Source organism: Microtus ochrogaster, chromosome 7 (genome assembly GCF_000317375.1).
Source record: "Microtus ochrogaster isolate Prairie Vole_2 chromosome 7, MicOch1.0, whole genome shotgun sequence".
Taxonomy (NCBI): domain Eukaryota; kingdom Metazoa; phylum Chordata; class Mammalia; order Rodentia; family Cricetidae; genus Microtus; species Microtus ochrogaster.
The window spans coordinates 48438565-48457308 of NC_022014.1; the positions used below are offsets into that span (position 1 = coordinate 48438565).

General features: G+C 40.6%; 2 protein-coding genes across 4 annotated transcripts in view; both read left to right on the forward strand.

The window, feature by feature from the left end:
- Canx (calnexin) overlaps nt 1–15141 on the forward strand; it is a 35567-nt gene extending 20426 nt beyond the window's left edge. For all 3 annotated transcript variants that reach the window (XM_026780245.1, XM_005350151.2, XM_013347263.2), the window contains 11 exons: nt 1182–1323; nt 1708–1789; nt 2860–3052; nt 5306–5495; nt 7080–7193; nt 7852–8008; nt 9714–9929; nt 10487–10606; nt 11755–11875; nt 12003–12082; nt 12942–15141. In XM_026780245.1, coding sequence (XP_026636046.1) covers nt 1182–1323; nt 1708–1789; nt 2860–3052; nt 5306–5495; nt 7080–7193; nt 7852–8008; nt 9714–9929; nt 10487–10606; nt 11755–11875; nt 12003–12082; nt 12942–12995 — 1469 coding nt within the window. In that variant the 3' untranslated portion in view covers nt 12996–15141. The remainder of the gene's footprint in view (nt 1–1181; nt 1324–1707; nt 1790–2859; nt 3053–5305; nt 5496–7079; nt 7194–7851; nt 8009–9713; nt 9930–10486; nt 10607–11754; nt 11876–12002; nt 12083–12941) is intronic.
- A 2289-nt stretch (nt 15142–17430) lies between these two features.
- Maml1 (mastermind like transcriptional coactivator 1) overlaps nt 17431–18744 on the forward strand; it is a 37926-nt gene continuing 36612 nt past the window's right edge. The window contains exon 1 of the mRNA XM_005350153.3: nt 17431–17921. Within this exon, the coding sequence (XP_005350210.1) occupies nt 17580–17921 (342 nt within the window). The 5' untranslated portion in view covers nt 17431–17579. The remainder of the gene's footprint in view (nt 17922–18744) is intronic.

Genomic DNA, 18744 nt, shown 5'->3' on the forward strand with positions numbered 1-18744 from the left:
AAAAAAAAAAAAAAAAAAAAAAAAAAAAAAAAAAAAAAAAAAAAAAAAAAGATGCTTGGGGCTAGAGTTCAGCAATCAAGAGCATATATTGCTTTCTAGAGCCATGTTTGGTTCCCATCACCTGTGTTAGTGGCTGACAACCACCTGTAACTCAAGCTCTAGGGATTGGTTATAAACACTCCATGGGTATTCACATAATAGACACACTTACAAACAGAAATAAAAACAATATTTTGTTTTACTTTTAAAACTATTTTATCTCTGAGATTAAAACATTATTTTCCCTCTTTCCTTCCTCTAACCCTTCCCATGCACCCCACTACTCTCGTTCAAATTCATGGCCTTTATTTTTATTACATATTTTCCCCTAAGTATATAAATACAACCTGCTCATTTTGTATACAAAGGTATTTGCATGTATATGATTTCAGGGCTAACCACTTGGTAACCAATTTGGGAGCTGTTCCTAGGAAGACTATTTCTCCCACTCAACACTCTGAAATTGTTTATAGTTGTCTAAGGGTTTCCCTCTTGGAACTGGCATGTCTATTGGTGTCCTCCTTATTCAGGTTAAGACTTGGCTCAATTCAAACCTTCTGTGTAGAGCAAGCTTTCCTCCAACTCATAGATTTTACATCTGCCTCCCAAGTTCTGTGATTAAAGGCTGTGCCTTTATTCATGCACAGCTGAAAAATTATTTATTTTTGAGACAGGGTTTCTCTCTGTGTTCTTAGCTGTCTTGGAACATGTTCTGTAGACCAAGCTGGCCTAAAACTCAATTCCTACCTCTGCCTACTAAGAGCTGAGAGTAAAAACTTGTGCCATCTTGCCTTGCTGAAAATAGTTTAAAAAGGAGATACTTTCAGATTTTTTCCCTTAGGAATTATACTATCTTTGTATCTGGCTTTGTATGTGATAGAAACAGACCTATTTAATTACCGTGTTAGAAATGGAAGTTCTTCTTTAGGTATAATGAATAAGTTACAGTTATTTCCAAACCATGTGCTACCATTTGACAGATACACATGCACTCTATAGTAACTCAGCTTACAGGTAATTATAATGGTAAATAAACATTGATCATTGTGATACTTATAGGGCCTGGAATTTAGGTTATTACCATTTTAAAGACTTTAAATGGTATGGGTAACAGTGGAAAACCTTTTTGTATTGTCTTTTAGGAAAGTGGGAGGTAGATGAAATGAAGGACACAAAGCTTCCAGGTGATAAAGGACTTATACTGATGTCTCGGGCCAAGCATCATGCCATCTCTGCTAAACTGAACAAACCCTTCCTGTTTGATACAAAGCCTCTCATTGTTCAGTAAGTTCAGTGCCTACTTGATAGAGTTTATTTAGAAACTGTAATCTCAGTTGATGATTTAAAACTTAACATACACTAAAAAACCCATGAATTGTTTACAATAGGAATTTTGTGTAAAGTTGAACATGTTGAGTGGTTTGTTTTTAACTGCTTAGCAAGTTACTTCAAAGCAGCCCGATTGTTTACCCTCTTGGTAGCAAGCAAATGTCTGGATTTTTTTTTTTTTAATGTTTGAGTGGCCACATGAAAACAGTAGAGGATCAAATCCTTTGTGTGGAGCTAATCATATGACCTGTGATAAAACATGACCAGGCTGGGGAGGAATCAATTAGGAAATTCTTTCAAAATGCCAAGGAAATTTTTTGCTTTTCTCTCTGAAACTAGGTATGAGGTTAATTTTCAGAATGGAATAGAGTGTGGTGGAGCCTATGTGAAGCTGCTTTCCAAGACCTCAGAACTCAACTTGGTAGGTACTCTGTCTGCTTATGTAAAATTTGTTTTAAGAGCTCAATGGTAGGGTAGGGACCTACCATAGGGCCCTGGGTTCAATTTCCATCACTTAAAAAAAGAAAAGTTTGTAAGACCTCTGAAAATAAAGGCTGTTCTGCTGTTGAGCATGGAGGCTTGATACTGATGGGCTTGTGACTTGAAAAGGTAACTGTTGAAGTTCTAGCTGTATTTTATCTCTGGTTTATTAACTGGAATCTTTAGGGTTTTTTTGTTTGTTTGTTTGTTTTGTGATTTTATTTATTTTGACATAGGATCTCACTGTGTATCCCTGGCAGACTTGGAACTTGCTGTGTAGATATAGCAGGCCTTTTGAACTCTCCCAGAGATCCACCTGCCTCTTCCTTAGGGATTAAAGCCATGACCTGGCAATTTTCTGTTTTCTCACACTTATTTCTTGTTTTTGAAACAAACTTGTATGCATGTAACTTTGTTTTCTTCAGCATTTTAATATTTGTGGTGATTACTAGTTGTTTTTTTTTTTTTCGTTTGTATCGAAACAAGCTCTGTAAAACTTGAGGTTTTCTTTAATAGGCTAATTTGTATGGAATTTTTTTTTATGTTTTTAGTGCATTGGTGGCTTTTTTTGTTTTTTTTTTTTTAAGATTTATTTATTAATTATTTGTACAACATTCTGCCTTGGTGTATGCCCACACGCCAGAGGGCACCAGATCTCAGTACAGATGGTTGAGAGCCACCATGTGGTTGCCGGGAATTGAACTCAGGACCTTTGGAAGAGCAGGCAATGCTTTTAACCACTGAGCCATCTCTCCAGCCCCCTGCATTGGTGTTTTACCTGTATGAAGGTGTCAAATTACTGAGTTGGATTACAGACAGTTGTGAGATGCTATATGGGTGCTGGGAATTGAACCTGTATTCTGGAAGAGCAGCCAATGCTCTTCACCTCTAAGCCATCTCTCTACCCCTTGTATGGAGTTTTATGATGAGGAAGTATTATATACTTTTCAAAGATTGCTTTTTGAGTATTTTGACTAGAGTTGTTAAACCACTCCACCTTTGTGTCTTAAGGATCAGTTCCACGACAAGACTCCCTATACTATTATGTTTGGTCCAGATAAATGTGGAGAGGACTACAAACTGCACTTCATCTTTCGCCACAAAAACCCCAAGACAGGTGTATATGAAGAAAAGCATGCTAAGAGGCCAGATGCAGATCTGAAGACCTATTTCACTGACAAGAAAACACATCTTTACACATTAAGTAAGAAAAACCAGCTGTTGGGAGTATAAGACATTGTGTACTTATCATCTGGTTAATGTGAAGTTTGCAGACTTGAAGACTACTAATGCTTACAATTAAGCTGTTTCTGTATAAAAGGTCTTTGGGAAAGACCCTGTCTATTACCTTCCAATCAAAGTGGATAACAGACCATGCTCCCACTCACCAGGAAACTACTGAACTGCTTATGGGCTCAAAGGAGAATTTGATGGAGAGGAGAAAATGTATGGTGACTGAGAAGGTCTCGATGTCATGTGTGTAAAATAACTTCCATGGTCACAGGTTTAGTGCAGAAAGAAAATATGTGCTAATACCAAGAATATGAAAGACTGTGCTGAGGGTCCGGGGCCAGTGTGCTGAGAAGGAAAAAAGTGAGGTCAGTTTTAAGAGCTCCCTTCATGGGTACTGGCCAATTAAGACTGGAAGTTTCCAGTTGTACCTGAAGTTGCACTAGAACTAATAATGACTGAAAACTTCCTGAATTATTATATTAAAAATTACAATGAAATATTAGCTTTCCAATATTTATTACCTGTAGGTGAGCTAGTTTCTTTTTCATGTGTAATGTGTTGCATGTAAGCATTTGAACTGCAAAGTTGTAGAGCAGATTGTCTTCTGTTCCTTTATATAGCAATAGGAGTTAAGATTTCTTCACTACATCAATCAACAAGTTATGATATTTTTACAATCTGAGAAAAAGAATTGTTTTTGGTGTTTGAGACAGTAATTTCCTGTGGATCTCAGGCTGTCCTAAAATTCAGAGATCCTCCTGCCTCTGCCTCCCAAATACTGCTCTTAACCACTGAGCCATTTTTCTGGATTCTGTCAGTGAAGAAGACCTTTGTGGGTTGTGGTTGATTGTTTTCTTTCCAGCCCTAATGTGGGTTATTGGGATCTAATTGGATTGTGTAGCAAGCGCCTTTATATGCTGATATGCCATTTCACCAGCCCTTCCTTTCTTCCTTCCTTCCTTCATTTCTTTTTGTTGTGGTTGTTTTGAGACTGTGTCTCACTGTGTAGCTCTAGCTGTGTGGGAACTCATTATGTAGACCAGCCTGCCCTCAGACTCACAGAGATCCAGATGTCTCTGCCTCCCAAATGTTAGGATTAAAGGCACATGCCATTACCTGGCCAGCTGACCTCAGACTTCCTGGGTAGCTGAGAATGACTTTGACTCTGCTTCTATCACCCAGGTGCTAAGATCATAGGAGTGTGCCACCATGCCCAACAAGTTTTTTTTTGTTTTTTTTTTTTATTGTTTTTTGAGACAGAGTCTTGCTACATAACCTATCCTAGCCTCAAACCTGGGTTGTCTAGCATGTGCTAGTCTTAGAGAAATGCACTACCATGTCTGACCTGGTATCATAAATTTTCCAACTTTTTTAAGTTTTATGTTTATGGGTGTTTTGCCTGTGTGTATGTATGTACATCATGTGCATGCTGTGCCCTCAGAGCTCAAAAGAGGGTGTTGACTAGACCTGGAACTGAAGTTACAGATGGTTGTCAGCTACCTTACTATGTCGGTGTCATGAACCAAACCTGGGTCCTTTGGAAGAGCAACCAAAATTTTTATCCACTGAATAATCTCTCCAGCCCCTTAATTATTTTTAATTATCATTTATGTGTATGGGTGTTTTTCTTCAATGAATGTTTATGCACCATATGTGTGCATAGTGCCCATAGAAACCAGAAAATGTTGTCATATCCTTTGCTACTGAAGTTATAGAAGTTTGTGAGCAGCCATGTAGATATTGGGATTGGATGCTGGTCCACTGGTAGAGCAGTAAGAGCTCTCTTAACCACTGAACTATTAATCCAGCTCCTTTAACTATCTTAATAGTTAAATAATAATAATAATTACTATTATTAAATTGATAAATACTATTATTATTATTATTAAATAGTTTTTCAACTATTTGATAGCTCCAGGGTAAGAATGCTTGTCTAGTGTGTACAAGACCATAGGGTTGATCCTCCAGATTGGAGGGAAAAAAATACCTTATTAAATTATCATTTGTAATTTCTAGGACCTCAAGAAAATGGCATTGAGGCCTCCAGGCTCTTAAGAACTAGGCTTTGTTGACTGACACTCTGACCCCAGTACCCTGAGCTCTTTGTCCATGACTACTCACTGGTTCTTTCTCTAGAAAACATGATCTGTTGTGTTGGATTGATGGAAATGTTGGGATGAGTGGTTAAGTCAATATTTTTAATTGCATTTAAACTTCTTTTCAGTCTTGAACCCAGACAATAGTTTTGAAATATTAGTTGACCAGTCTGTTGTGAACAGTGGAAATCTGCTAAATGACATGACTCCTGCTGTAAACCCTTCACGTGAAATTGAGGACCCAGAAGACCGGAAGCCTGCAGACTGGGATGAAAGGGCCAAAATACCAGATCCAGATGCTGTCAAGCCAGATGACTGGTAAATCTTGACGCTCCATCATTGAGTATTAGCAAATATTATGTGTATTCCACATAGCTTGAACATCTAAATGTTGGTTGAATGAAATCTGATTGTTTAAATAATCTGTAATCTGAGCATTCAGGAGGCTAAGGCAAAAGAAATATTGTAAGGTAAAGCTGTAGTTGTCGAGCAGTGGCAGAGAGAGAATGAAACATAATATACAATAAACCCATGTAGGAGTTTATTGAGGGAGGTGAAGGGGGTGTGACAGTCAACTAGGAATGGTGAGTAAGAGTGAGGAGCAGGTGGAAATTGCTTGTAAGGGACCCTTTTTCCATGCATACAGATCCATATGCAGCCACATGGCGTGGTCACGCAATGCATGACAGCTGTAAGGCCCCTGGGTTAGGTATTTGCCTGAATGCCAGTGAACACATCCTGCAAACTGACAGAAGGCAGGCCAGTATAATGCCTGAATCCTAACAGAAGCTAGTTTGAGCTACAAAGTAAGACCTTGTGTCCATTGCAAGAAGAGAAGGGGGAATTTATGCAATATTATAGGGGAGAAGAGTACCAATTACTGTGGCGGGAAAGAATCCAGTAGTGATAATATAAATTATCTCTCACCATTTTATAAACTACAGGATGCTAAAATTGTTGTGGTTTCTTTGCACTGACAGAGTTGGCTTATGGCAGTGTCTTGATGCAGCCATTTCAGTGCTTCTTTCCTACTGGTTTTTATTGAGTTCTTATGCTAGGAATTGAACCCAGGGTCTTCACATACTTACTAAATGTGCTGTGTTACTGGGTGATACTCCACTACATCCACATTTAAAGCTAATATTCTGAATTTTATAATTGATATTTTCTTTTTATGTGCATTGATGTTTTGCCTATTTGAAGGTGTCAGGTTCCCTAGAATTGAAGATACAATTGAAGATACAGACAGTTTTGAGCTGCTTTGTGGGTGCTGGGAATTAAACCCGGGTCCTCTGGAAAAACAGCCAGTGTTCTTAACCAGTGAGCCATCTCTGCAGCTCTCATGTTTTTGTTTGTTTTTGTTTTTTTCGGTATTTTGGGTTTATTTGTTTAATAAAAATATTTCTTGAAATTTATTTTTGAGACAGAATCTTATCATATAACCCTAGGTGACCTGGAACCTATATAGACCAGGGTGGCCTCAAACTAAGAGGGATCTTTCTGCCACCCAAGTGCTTGAATTATAGGTGTGCACAACCACACCCAGCTAATTTTAAATTTGTGTTTATTTGTATGTTGTGCATCTTTTCCTCTGACTTTTTTTTTGGTTTTTCGAGACAGGGTTTCTCCGCCTGCCTCTGCCTCTGCCTCCCGAGTGCTGGGATTAAAGGCGTGCGCCACCACTGCCCGGCCTCCTCTGGCTCTTGATTATTCCTATAGTTCCAGTACAGAAATGTGTACATGATCCTTGGCTGCTGTCTTCAGTTGAGTTTCAGTAGGTTCAGATACATGATTTACAAATATTTTCTAGGTTAAATTAGTTCAGTTTTCTAAGAGACAACATTGACTGCTTTGCTTCTCTGGCCAGTGTTGTCATAGCTGATGTTTTCTGTTTTGTTTAAGGGATGAAGATGCCCCTGCTAAAATTCCAGATGAAGAGGCCATAAAGCCTGAAGGCTGGCTAGATGATGAGTCTGACTATATCCCAGACCCCGATGCGGAAAAACCAGAGGATTGGTGAGCATTTGAGTTTGCTTTTAGAATTACCTGTTGTTTTGTTTTAAATTAAAAACAATAGCTATGGACATGATATTGTAAACTTTTGATCACAGCACTGGGGAGGCAGAGGCAGGCAGATAGAGATTTGAGGTCAGCTTGGCCTATAAAGTCAGTTCCAGGACAGCCAGAGTTGTCTGTTATACATAGAAACCTTCTGTCTTGGAAAAACACGAGTAAATAAATAAAATAGTAAATGCATGTGTGCACATGCATGCACACACACACACAAAAGGAAGCAAGGGAAAAGAAAAGAACCCAGATGTGTTGGTGCACACTGTAATCTCAGCACTCAGAGGCAGGCAGAGCTTTTGAGTTCAAGGCCAGCCTGATCTACAGAGAATTCCTCAACAGCCGGGACTACACAGAAAAATCCTCCCCACCCCACCCCCAAAAGGCAATAAGCACAGCCAAATAACAAAGTTTATTAGAGACCTACAAACTTTATGCTAAATTTCATTGTGTAAAAACAAAGTTGATCTTTTATGAAAAATTATTGCTACTGGAAATGAGAAATGAGATTACTGTTCTGTAGTTTGCTGCTGATACAGACAGCTCCAGCAGCATCTTGAGAGCATAGGGCTGGCTCTTCACTTGTAACTTGTTTGTACCTCCACAGGGATGAGGATATGGATGGAGAGTGGGAGGCTCCTCAGATTGCCAACCCGAAATGTGAGTCAGCCCCTGGGTGTGGTGTCTGGAAACGACCTATGATTGACAACCCCAATTATAAGGGTAAATGGAAACCTCCCATGATTGACAATCCTAACTACCAGGTTTGTGCCTCTTGATGATTTAGTTGTTTTATTAATTTGTTTCTGTCTGGGTAGAAGCTTGAGCAGTAGTGAAGGTAGCAGGTTTGATGACTGTATTCAAGATGCTGAATCAAGAAGAGAAAGTAAATATAAGAGACAGTTGGATAATAGGCTAAACATAAAACCTAAAACAGCAGCGAAAAGTGTTCACAATTGCAATGTAACCTTTGTTTAAAAATGAAAGTAGAAGCCAAGCAGAGGTGGTGCATGCCTTTAATACCTTTAATCCCAGCATTTGGGAAGGCAGAAGCAGAAACCTTGCCCTAAAAACTATAAACATAAGTATATAAATAAATGAATAAGTGTGGGGTAGAAGAACTTACATGCCCTATTGTCAAGTGTCAGGGTTATTTGAGCCACAGGATCCAGATGTTAGATTGGCTATAAGAGAATTGTAATGGGTATTGGATCTTACTATGTAAAGTCAGCCCATTGCTTGGTCTCATTGGTTTTCCTCACCTGCCAAAAGACAGGTGCACTTGAAGTGATTGGAATATGTATAGTGCAGTTGTGAAGCCCCAGTTGTATTCTGTTTTTTTTTTAAATATTTATTTATTTACTTATTATGTATACAATATTCTGTTTGTGTGTATGCTTGCAGGCCAGAAGAGGGCACCAGACCTCATTACAGATGGTTGTGAGCCACCATGTGGTTGCTGGGAATTGAACTCAGGACCTTTGGAAGAGCAGGCAATGCTCTTAACCACTGAGCCATCTCTCCAGCCCCCCCAATTGTATTCTGGGAATGTATCTATTCAGATCTTTATTTGGCTTCAGTTTCCAAGCAAAGAAAACTATAATCATTTCCACTTACACTTTAAGATGTAAGGTATAGCTAGCTACATCTGTATACATATACTGTGTATGCTTTTCTATTGTAAAATGGTTTTAGTTGTACATTTAGATAACCAAGATGAAATAAAAATTGTACTTCAGCTTGCCATTTAGATGTTTGGATATGTCAATACATTCCTATAATTCTAACACTTGGTTATTGGTATGAGGACCAGGAGTTGAAGGTCAACTTCAGGTATAATTAAGAGAATCAGGAGTAGTTTGAGGCTGTCCTGGGCTTTGTGAAACCTTATTTAACAAAACCAAACCAAGTTGATATTTAACAATTATTCTGTAGACAGCCACCTAGTGGGTTGTTTTGTTGAGGATTAGTATTGAGAGTGAAGCCAGCGTCTCATGCATGCTAGGCAAGCTCTGTACTCTCACTGAGAGTCATCACAGCTAAAACCATTGTTACACATGTATCAGGATATTTGTAGTCAGTACTTTTTTAGTTATTATTTAGAGGTAAATTACAGTTGAAGTCTATAAGTTTTATTTAAATCACCTCTGGGAAACAGCTTTACTGACTACGCTCCACCAACACTTGGTAGGGTGGAGTGGGCTGCACAGAGCCACCATGGGTTTGTTCAGAACAAGATCTGGAGGTTGGAAATTAAATTAAGTGGAATCCAGAAATCAGAATATAAAAACATCATTAGCGTTTATTGTTCTGCTGTTTAAATTTGATAAAGTTAATGGTTATCTCTCTCCATTGAACATGCAAAATGAGTCTTACAGATTTTCTTTTTTATTTTTATCTGAAATGATGTTTTGAAACTTCTTTTTTTCTCCCCCCCTCCACCCCCCAAAAAAAAAACCCAAAAACTAGGGAGTCTGGAAACCAAGGAAAATACCAAATCCAGATTTCTTTGAAGACCTGGAACCTTTTAAGATGACTCCTTTCAGTGCTATTGGCTTGGAGCTCTGGTCCATGACTTCCGACATTTTTTTTGACAACTTTATTATTAGTGGTGACCGCAGAGTAGTTGACGATTGGGCCAATGATGGGTGGGGCCTGAAGAAAGCTGCTGATGGGGCTTCTGAGGTCAGTGAGTGTTTATTACTGTGCATTTGTATCTGCTTCTGGGGGGAACTGATCGCTTGGTGAAAAGCAGAGTTTTTTGTTTTTTTTGTTTTTTTTAGTATTTAGACCTGATTCTATTAGTCTCATATTTGGCTTTAGAGTCCTGCATGTGTGTGCAGTGTGTGTGCATGCGTGTTTACCATTTAAGTATGCTTTAATGCATTAACATTGCTGAATCTTTGTTTACTCCTTGTATGGAATTTTCAAGTATTTCAAGGATTTGAAGGGCCAGAGAGCTGGTATGAAGACATTACATTCTTCATCTCTGTTTCCTGAGTAAGGGACCTTTGTGCAGTTATTACAAGCCACCTTTTGCTGTGTCTATGAAGGTGAAACCTCATGATGGCAAGACAGGAAAATGGGGGCTTTTTTTCTATTTTCCTTATGTGTATCTTAGTTTGACTTTGAAAAGGAAACAACTTAAGTTGTACACCATGCCTTGAGTAAACATGGAACAATCAGTCTGGCCTGTATTTGGTATCAGAAGCCAGTTTTCTGAATTATGTTTTGTTTTTCAGCCAGGTGTAGTGGGACAGATGCTGGAGGCAGCTGAAGAACGTCCATGGCTCTGGGTGGTCTACATTCTGACTGTAGCTTTGCCAGTGTTCCTTGTGATCCTCTTCTGCTGTTCTGGAAAGGTAGGATGCCCCCTTAGAGCTACTTTTAGAACGAGCTCTTTTGATGTTAATGAAAAATAACTAACATTGTATTAACTGAGATTTTCTTTAGTAGCTGTTTGATAAGTACTTGATTATTATTTTGCATTGACTTTTTTTTTTTAAACAAGTTTACTTTTGGGTTTGAGCCACGGGAGGTGACACTTCTATCTCTGCCAGACTTCAAAGGAGGCTGCTCTAGCACAGGTCCTCTGACCACCTTAAATAAGAGTAAAAAAAGTAAAATAGAAACCTTTATTTAAAATTATTTAAAACCCTTGAGTGTGACAAACAACAGCATTCAACTCAAAATAGCACCCTACTAATGGAGTGAGCATTTTATTCTGCACAATCAGGACATATCGGCAAACCTGGGGATAGGATGTAGGGACACTGGGCAGGGCTGGTACCTAGTCCTCCTTGCCTGCTCTCCTCTCTAGCAAGTAGACCATGGTTGTATTGACTTGTAAAACCTTAGCCACCATTTCTCAGTGTGCATTGTGCTCAGATGACAGGGTTTGTCACTCTGTTCTACTGTTCTTAATGTTCCTTTTAGAGAAAAAAGGAACAACTTAGATATGAGATCAGCCATTTGGGCACAAGTCAGTTTTTCTCCTGATGTTATTTTATTCTTATCTTTTGTTATTTGACCTGTGGTTATTCATGCATCTCTCCCTCCGTGCTTTCACTCTCTCAAAGCAATACTTCTTTAAACTGTACATGCAGATTTTAAAGCTTCAGTGTTTTTCTTATTCAGACCTTGTTACACACTGTCTTGTAACTTAGAATTGGACCTGCATATATGGCACTCTGTCAGATTCAAAGGTCTCTTTCCAACCTTACCTTCACCACTCTTGGGAGTATCTGTGTCTGAGTCAGCTTGACAAGCTAGGCCTGGACTTCCTGCCTGAACCTTTATTCTTATTGTTTATTTTATTTTGGTACCGCTCTCGCTCTGCTTCCCTCATTTTCCCTCCCATAAAAAAATGAATTAGAATTATATCTTTCACATTTCTGCATATCTACCCTGTCCACAGCCTTGGACACATTTTACCCACAGCATTTAGGAGTTGAGGGGTAATACGTTTGTGATGGCATAAACATGGTTCTTGCACTTGGTAACATTTCAGAAACAGTCCAGTGCTATGGAGTACAAGAAGACGGATGCGCCCCAGCCAGATGTGAAGGAGGAAGAAGGGAAGGAAGAAGAGAAGAACAAGGGGGATGAAGAGGAAGAAGAAGAGAAACTTGGTGAGTGGTGCTGAGAACTCTATCCTAAATCCTGACTAACAACATATTACAGGACAGATTATTTTTATGCTCATTGTTGTCAAAGCCAGATGGAAGGTTTGTTCAATTGTTTTATTTTCTGTCTTAGAAGAGAAACAGAAAAGTGATGCTGAAGAAGATGGTGGCAGTGGCAGTCAAGATGAGGAAGATAGAAAACCTACAGCAGAGGTAAAGGGGGCTAATACATTACTCCAGCCATCTAAGCTGAGAGTGTATTTATTAAATGGTTTTTTTAAAAAATTAGTGTGGGGGGTGTGTGTGTGAGTGCAAGTGCTTGAAGATGCCAGTGGATTTTATTTGATCTCAAAAGGTATTTTTCTGTGTGGAAACTTCATTTTATTTATTTATTTATTTGTGATATGTAGAAGTTGGGAAAGAAAGATATGCTTTGTGAGAGGGGAGTATTGAGTTTAACAGTCCTGTGACATTTATGTCTCCTCGGTGTCTCCTCAAAGGTATTTCTTGCATACCACTACATTTTAAACTTTTTGAGATAGGGTTTCATATAGCCCATGCTGACATTGAACTCCGTAGTCAAGGATAATACTGAACTTCTGACCTTTCTGCCTTCATGCCTGGTATTATAGGTGCATGTTCCACCCTACTTATTTTATGTGGCACTGTAGGTGCTCTTGAGAGCACCTGGGTTCAGTTGTTGGCACTCACATGATGGCTTACAACTGTCTGTAACTCTACTCCCAAAGGAATCTAGTGCCCTCTTCTGGCTCCAAGGGTACCAGGTATGCAAAGTGGATACACATCCAGGCAAATACTCTTAAAATAAAAATAAATAATGCCTCTCCCAAATGAAAGAAAATGTTGTTAGGTTTGAGGAAAGTACATGCTTTTGGAAAAAAGAATAAAATTGGATGCCTGTAATCCCAATACCAAAAACAATATACTTTTTAAACAATATACTGTTTTTCCCCCAATTATGAGTTAAATGGTTATGGAAATTTGGCAAGAAGTTTGTTTTTTTAAATATGCTAATTATATGGTGAACTTCTCTTCTTTTCCATCTAAATAGGAGGATGAAATTTTGAACAGATCACCAAGAAACAGAAAGCCACGAAGAGAGTGAAACAATCTTAAGAACTTGATCTGTGATTTCCTCCCTCCCTTCCCCCTGCAAGTATGGTCCTAGGAGAGGGCCTGGTATACCTTAGGTGGGAACTCAGAAAACCTCAAGATGCCACCATCTACAGGTTCCAGTGGATACTAGTCTGTAATTTTAAACATCTAGCAGTAAATAATTGCAGTTGTAAAGGACCCTATTTCTGTAGAAAAGAACATTTAACATAATAATGGTTGTGAAATGTAACATGAAGCAACTAACTTGTGTTTTTGTTTTGATGTTTTTAAAATCTTTGGGTTTCTCCCCCACCCCCTTTATTCCTTTTTTTTTTCTGGGTTGTTTTTTTTTTTTTCTTTTTGATAGAATTTTTGCCAGTTTAAAATCTTGGCTTAATTTAATATATTAATCTGTTCATGCAGAAATAACACCAACATTAGGAATGCTAGGGGAAATGAATTGCAGTTTTTATAACAATTTTTTTTAAGTTTGGTATTAAAACATTCATGTGTCTCTCTGTCCCTAAAATTGTAATCACGTTCAAATGCAGTCATTTGTGATTATAATCTTGTTTTGTGTGCTTCCATTGCTTAATTCCTCCTAAGGATATAAGAGAAGAATTGGATAGAAGCCCAAATTTATATTAAAGTTCCCTTTGAGTTGTATTGAATAGACCCAAAAAGAACTAAAAGGAGATTTTTCACTTGGTGTTTGGTCAGATCATAAAGTGCAGTGTTGTGTTGTCCTTGGGACTGCTCCATTCACAGCCAGCTTTGCAGAGGAGAGGAGCTGGCTTAATGCAGCAGTTCACACTGCACTTCCCACACAGGAGGCCAGACAGCGCGTGACCTCTGGAACTCAAGGCTTTTTAAGAAATGCTGGTTGTGCCTCAGTAGACAATTTCATCACTTGTTCCACTGTGTTGACACTTTTACTCACGGGTCTTCTCAGTCCCCAGCTTTCTCTGCTATGCATTTTCTTCACAGTGCAGCTTGCAGTCCGTTGCTGAAAATTATAAGCTCTGCATAGTGTTAGCTTTACTTATCTGTTTCTTATTTTAAGCAGGCCCATACCTTTCCAGGGTCCAACTACAGGATAGATTATAGACTTCATTAGTGTCTATTTCTTTTACTCTGTGTAGACTTTAGAAAGTCTAATCCAGAGGTGGGCCAATTCAGAATTAACTGTAATTGAACATAGGCTAAAAGTGTTTATGGGAGAATTGACACATAGCATGAGTTATTTGACTTTTGTAGGATATTTAAAATCTTCATTTGCAGTTCATGTAACAGTTGTGTCTTAAAATTCACACAATAAAGCAGTCCTGTTCAAAATTTTTTTTATTGTGGCTTGAAGAATTTTTTAAAGTGAATTTAGAATTGTTTTTCATGTGGAATGCAGATGGGTGCTAGAAGAGCCTCTCCCGCATCACTGGTGTGATGATAATATCATTGTACCACACTGAAATGTATTCAGAAACAGATGTTTCAAGTTTATTCTTTCTCCAGAGGCGTTCCAATTGTACCGATGATACTGTTCCTTGCACTGAATATATATAAACACTCCACAGTGTTTATATTGGGGAGATACTGGGAAAGAAAATATATTTGTAATGGATGAAGGCTGTGTTATTTGTTGTCTTTTTAAACACTGGTTGATTTCATTTCTTTTGAGGGTGGAATGCATTTTTCTTGCTGTTCAGTGCTTTATCTCCATCTGTTGTTTGTGGTCATGGTACCATAGCTATGTAGCAGATGTTACCAAATTGTATAGAGTGAAATAAACAGTTACTAGCAAGAAATGAACACATGTCTGCAGGTTTCTCTTTGAAGCAAACATGGTGATGATGGCTTTTTAGAAATCTGTTTATCTGCTTAGTCATTCCACATTGACATGTTTCATGCCTACTTTATTTCACCCAGGCTGTAAAATGACAGATATTTTTATATCATTGGTGGTGTCATTGCCTTTCTGGGACCCTCTTCCTCCTTAAATGTCTGACACATTAATGAATGACCAGCAGTCATCTTACAAAAAACTTACTGGACTGGTGTTATAGCTCAGTAGGTAGAACTGTCAAGCATGCGCAAAGCGCCATAGGTTTTCTTCTCTGGCACTGAATAATAATAATAAACTCTTACATTCTGATATTCTATGCTGGATTCCTTGTTGTGTTGTTGTGAAATGCCCACTCCTTCAGCTGTGGTCTTCCGTTTCTTGTCCACAAAGTACTCTTCACTTTCAGATTGTCGTGTTACTACATGGTGTTACATTAAAGCCCTGTGTTAAGTCTGCTTTTGACTGGACTTTATGATAACCTTAGATGTGTTTTACTGTTTGAATAATGGTTTGATCTTTTTGTTGGCTACTATAGAAGAGTTTGGTTCAGTCTTGTTTTTAACTTCCTCTGTCCAGTAATGGTTTAGTCATTTCATTGTGTAAAATGGACAACAGCTCAAACAGGGAGCCTTTTTTTTTTTTTTACTTTTTTCTTTCAGTGCTGGCTGGGATTTGAACTGCTGTGTTACCATTAAACTACACCCTCTCCTTCTAAGATAATAATTTTTAAGATGTATGGAAACTATTTGAATGTTTTTATAAAAAAATAATCTTTGTGCCAGTTTGGCATACACCTTTAGTCCCAGTGTTGAGGAGACAAGAGGCAGGCAAATCTCTATGAGTTCAAGGCCAGCCTGCTCTATACCAGGACAGCTAGGTCTGTTACACAGAGAAATCCTGTCTTGAAAAACCAAAAAGGGTGGGGGAATAGTCTTTGCTTTGGCTCCATATTTGAGATTATTGAAAGTCATACTAAAGATGTTTTGTGTTTTAGTTTTGATTGCTTCCTGAATTGATACATTCTACACAGTGTATGTAGTGCTTCTAGTTAGAGTTTTGAAGACAACTTTGTATTTCTAGCTGGTCATAATAGTGCATCCTGTAATCCCTTCCCTCAGAATGCAGAAGCAGAATAAGTAAGGTCAGCCTCAGCTAGACAATTCTTTTAAGGCTAATTTGGGGTACTTGACACGTCTCAAAGTTTCATGGTTGGGTGTGTAGTAAGTGGTAATGCTTGAGGCCCTGGATTCAACCCTTCAGCACTGCACACAAAAAGTTAAAAGATTGCTCGTTTAACTTGATTGATTGTTATTGGAATATTTAGGTACTGGTAAGAAGTAAGACACCATTTACCTTTGTAGCTCACTTCCTTTACCAAAAAACTTAAAATCCCTGTTTTTCTACTACATTTGGCTGTTAGCTTTTTGTTTTGTTTTGTTTTTGTTTTTGTTTTTTTCGAGACAGGGTTTCACTATGGCTTTGGAGCCTGTCCTGGCACTAACTCTGTAGACCAGGCTGGTCTCGAACTCACAGAGATCCGCCTGCCTCTGCCTCCTGAGTGCTGGGATTAAAGGCTTGCGCCACCACCGCCCGGCGGCTGTTAGCTTTTTAAAATAAAACTTTTATGAACCCTTGTAAGAGGTTAAGAGTAACATGTTTGAGCTGATGGTGTCATCTAGTGCGCAGCCTCGCAGCATCTCCTGTGGCAGACAATGTCCAATAAGAGTTTTTAAAATATTTATTATGTATACAATATTCTGTCTGCGTATATGCCCGAAGGCCAGAAGAGGATTTTTTGTCCTTTCCCGGCTTGTTTCCTTTGTCCATTTGCTTGCTAGTTGTATCACTGGAACCTAGTGTCTTTGGGTTGGAGTTTGAGTCACTCAGTTTTATATGCCGATCAATTTTAAGTGTAAACCCCTGGGGATCGAATTAACTCCGGTTTCCGCTAGTGAGGCTGAGGAGTGATTTTCCCCCTTCCAAGTTATGAAATTTTGCTGACAGTAACAGTGATTCCTAATCTGCCAGCTATAAAGGGGAAAACCTCTACCAGGTCACTCAAACAATCATGGAGCTGCATGTAAGGACTTAGGTCAGAAATAGATGACCTCGGAATAGTTTGGGAAGAATGAAAATATAGACCGCTTTGGGTATCTGGGTCTGGCGGCTTCCACCACACTCGGATTTACCCCGCTTTCCTCGCGAACCCGGAAGGGACTGCCTTCAGGGGGTGGTGTTGAGAAAACGTGGCTCCTCTTGGATAGGCTGCTGTCAGTCACAAGTCTACTCTCCAGCACTGAGCCCGCCTCGGGGCTTCCCTTCCCTTCTCGCCTGAGTGTTCAGTTTAAATACCCGAGCCTCCGGAACGCGCTCGATCCCACGCCCTCGGGCAGCGGGTTTCGTCTGGTTGGACAAAGCTGCTGTCCATCAGCAGTGACGCAGGATTCGCCGGCCCAGGCCCCGCCCTCTTCCGAAAACCCCGAAAACAATTTTAAGATGGCGGCGGCAGCGGCGCGGAAAACAATGGGGCAGGGGTGCCGGGGACAGGCCAAGGCCTGAGGCGGGCGGCGTGCGCTGGCCTGGAGTCGGGCCGAGCGGGGTCGGAGGAAGACCCACCATCATGCCCGAACCCGCTACACCGCCCGCCGGGGCATGGCGCGGCCGTGAGGCGGACCGGGGCCGCCAGAAGCGGAGGAGCCCGAAGTGCCACCCGGCGCCGAGAGGCTCGGGCCCGGCCCGCGCCGCCCGCGGCCCATGGTGCTGCCCACCTGCCCCATGGCGGAGTTCGCGCTGCCGCGGCACAGCGCGGTCATGGAGCGCCTCCGCCGGCGCATCGAGCTGTGCCGGCGCCACCACAGCACCTGTGAGGCCCGCTACGAGGCCGTGTCTCCCGAGCGCCTGGAGCTCGAGCGCCAGCACACCTTCGCCCTGCACCAGCGCTGCATCCAGGCCAAGGCCAAGCGCGCCGGCAAGCACCGGCAGCCGCCCGCCTCCGCCCCGGCCCCGGCCCCGGCATCCGCTCCGACCCCCGCCCCGGCCCCAGCGGCCGCGCGCCTGGACGCAGCCGACGGCCCGGAGCACGGCCGCCCGGTTGCGGTGAGTACGGCAGACTTCTGCCGCATCAGCCCTTTCTCCCGAAAACGCCTCCCCCGGCGCGGATTGGGCCTCGGTGAAATTTCCCCGGGCGTCCCCACTTCTGGGTCTGGGTCCTGGGAGGAGGCTAACATGGCAGGGAGCTGGGCGCTTGTCATCTTCGGGAAGTGGCACTGCCGTGTACTTTGGGAAAACGTTACTACGGTGGGAACTTTGAGTGAAGTCGGGGCCGGAAAGGCAGAACTTTAGTTGCTGATAAGCTTTTCTCCCAAACTTGATTACCGACTGTTGAGAACTTCATCTTGTAACAAGACCCGCGTTGGAGGTGCCTACGATGTAGGGCGTTCTGGCACTTTAGGCCTGGCCTCCTTTAGTCTGCAAATGTTGATTGGATCCTTACTCTGTGGAAGGTCCGGAGCTGTAGGCAGGGTTAGAGCTTTTATATGGAAATAAGTCGCCCTTCAGTTGACAGTATCCTATGGCTTTCGAATGGTGAATTGAAAAGCCTTTGGAAGCTTCAGTAAACTATATGGTCTGCTCATTGAGTTGCATAAGAAGTATTACTTTTTTAGGGGACCCTGGAATTTTGTGAGAACGAGAGTCTTGCTATATTATTGACAGTTCCAGTTTTAACCTGTTAAGCCTTTTTAAATCTCTGATAATATTAATAGTTGTTTAACGAGGGAAATGACGTTAGTTGTTGGTCAGTTGGGGCCTTTGGTTTTTTAGTAGCTGATCCTGAGATTTGTTAGAGGTGTTGCCTCCCTGACAAGGGAAACCTGGGGGGGGGGGTATTAATAAATTCTTGGTAATTTTTTTTTTTTTT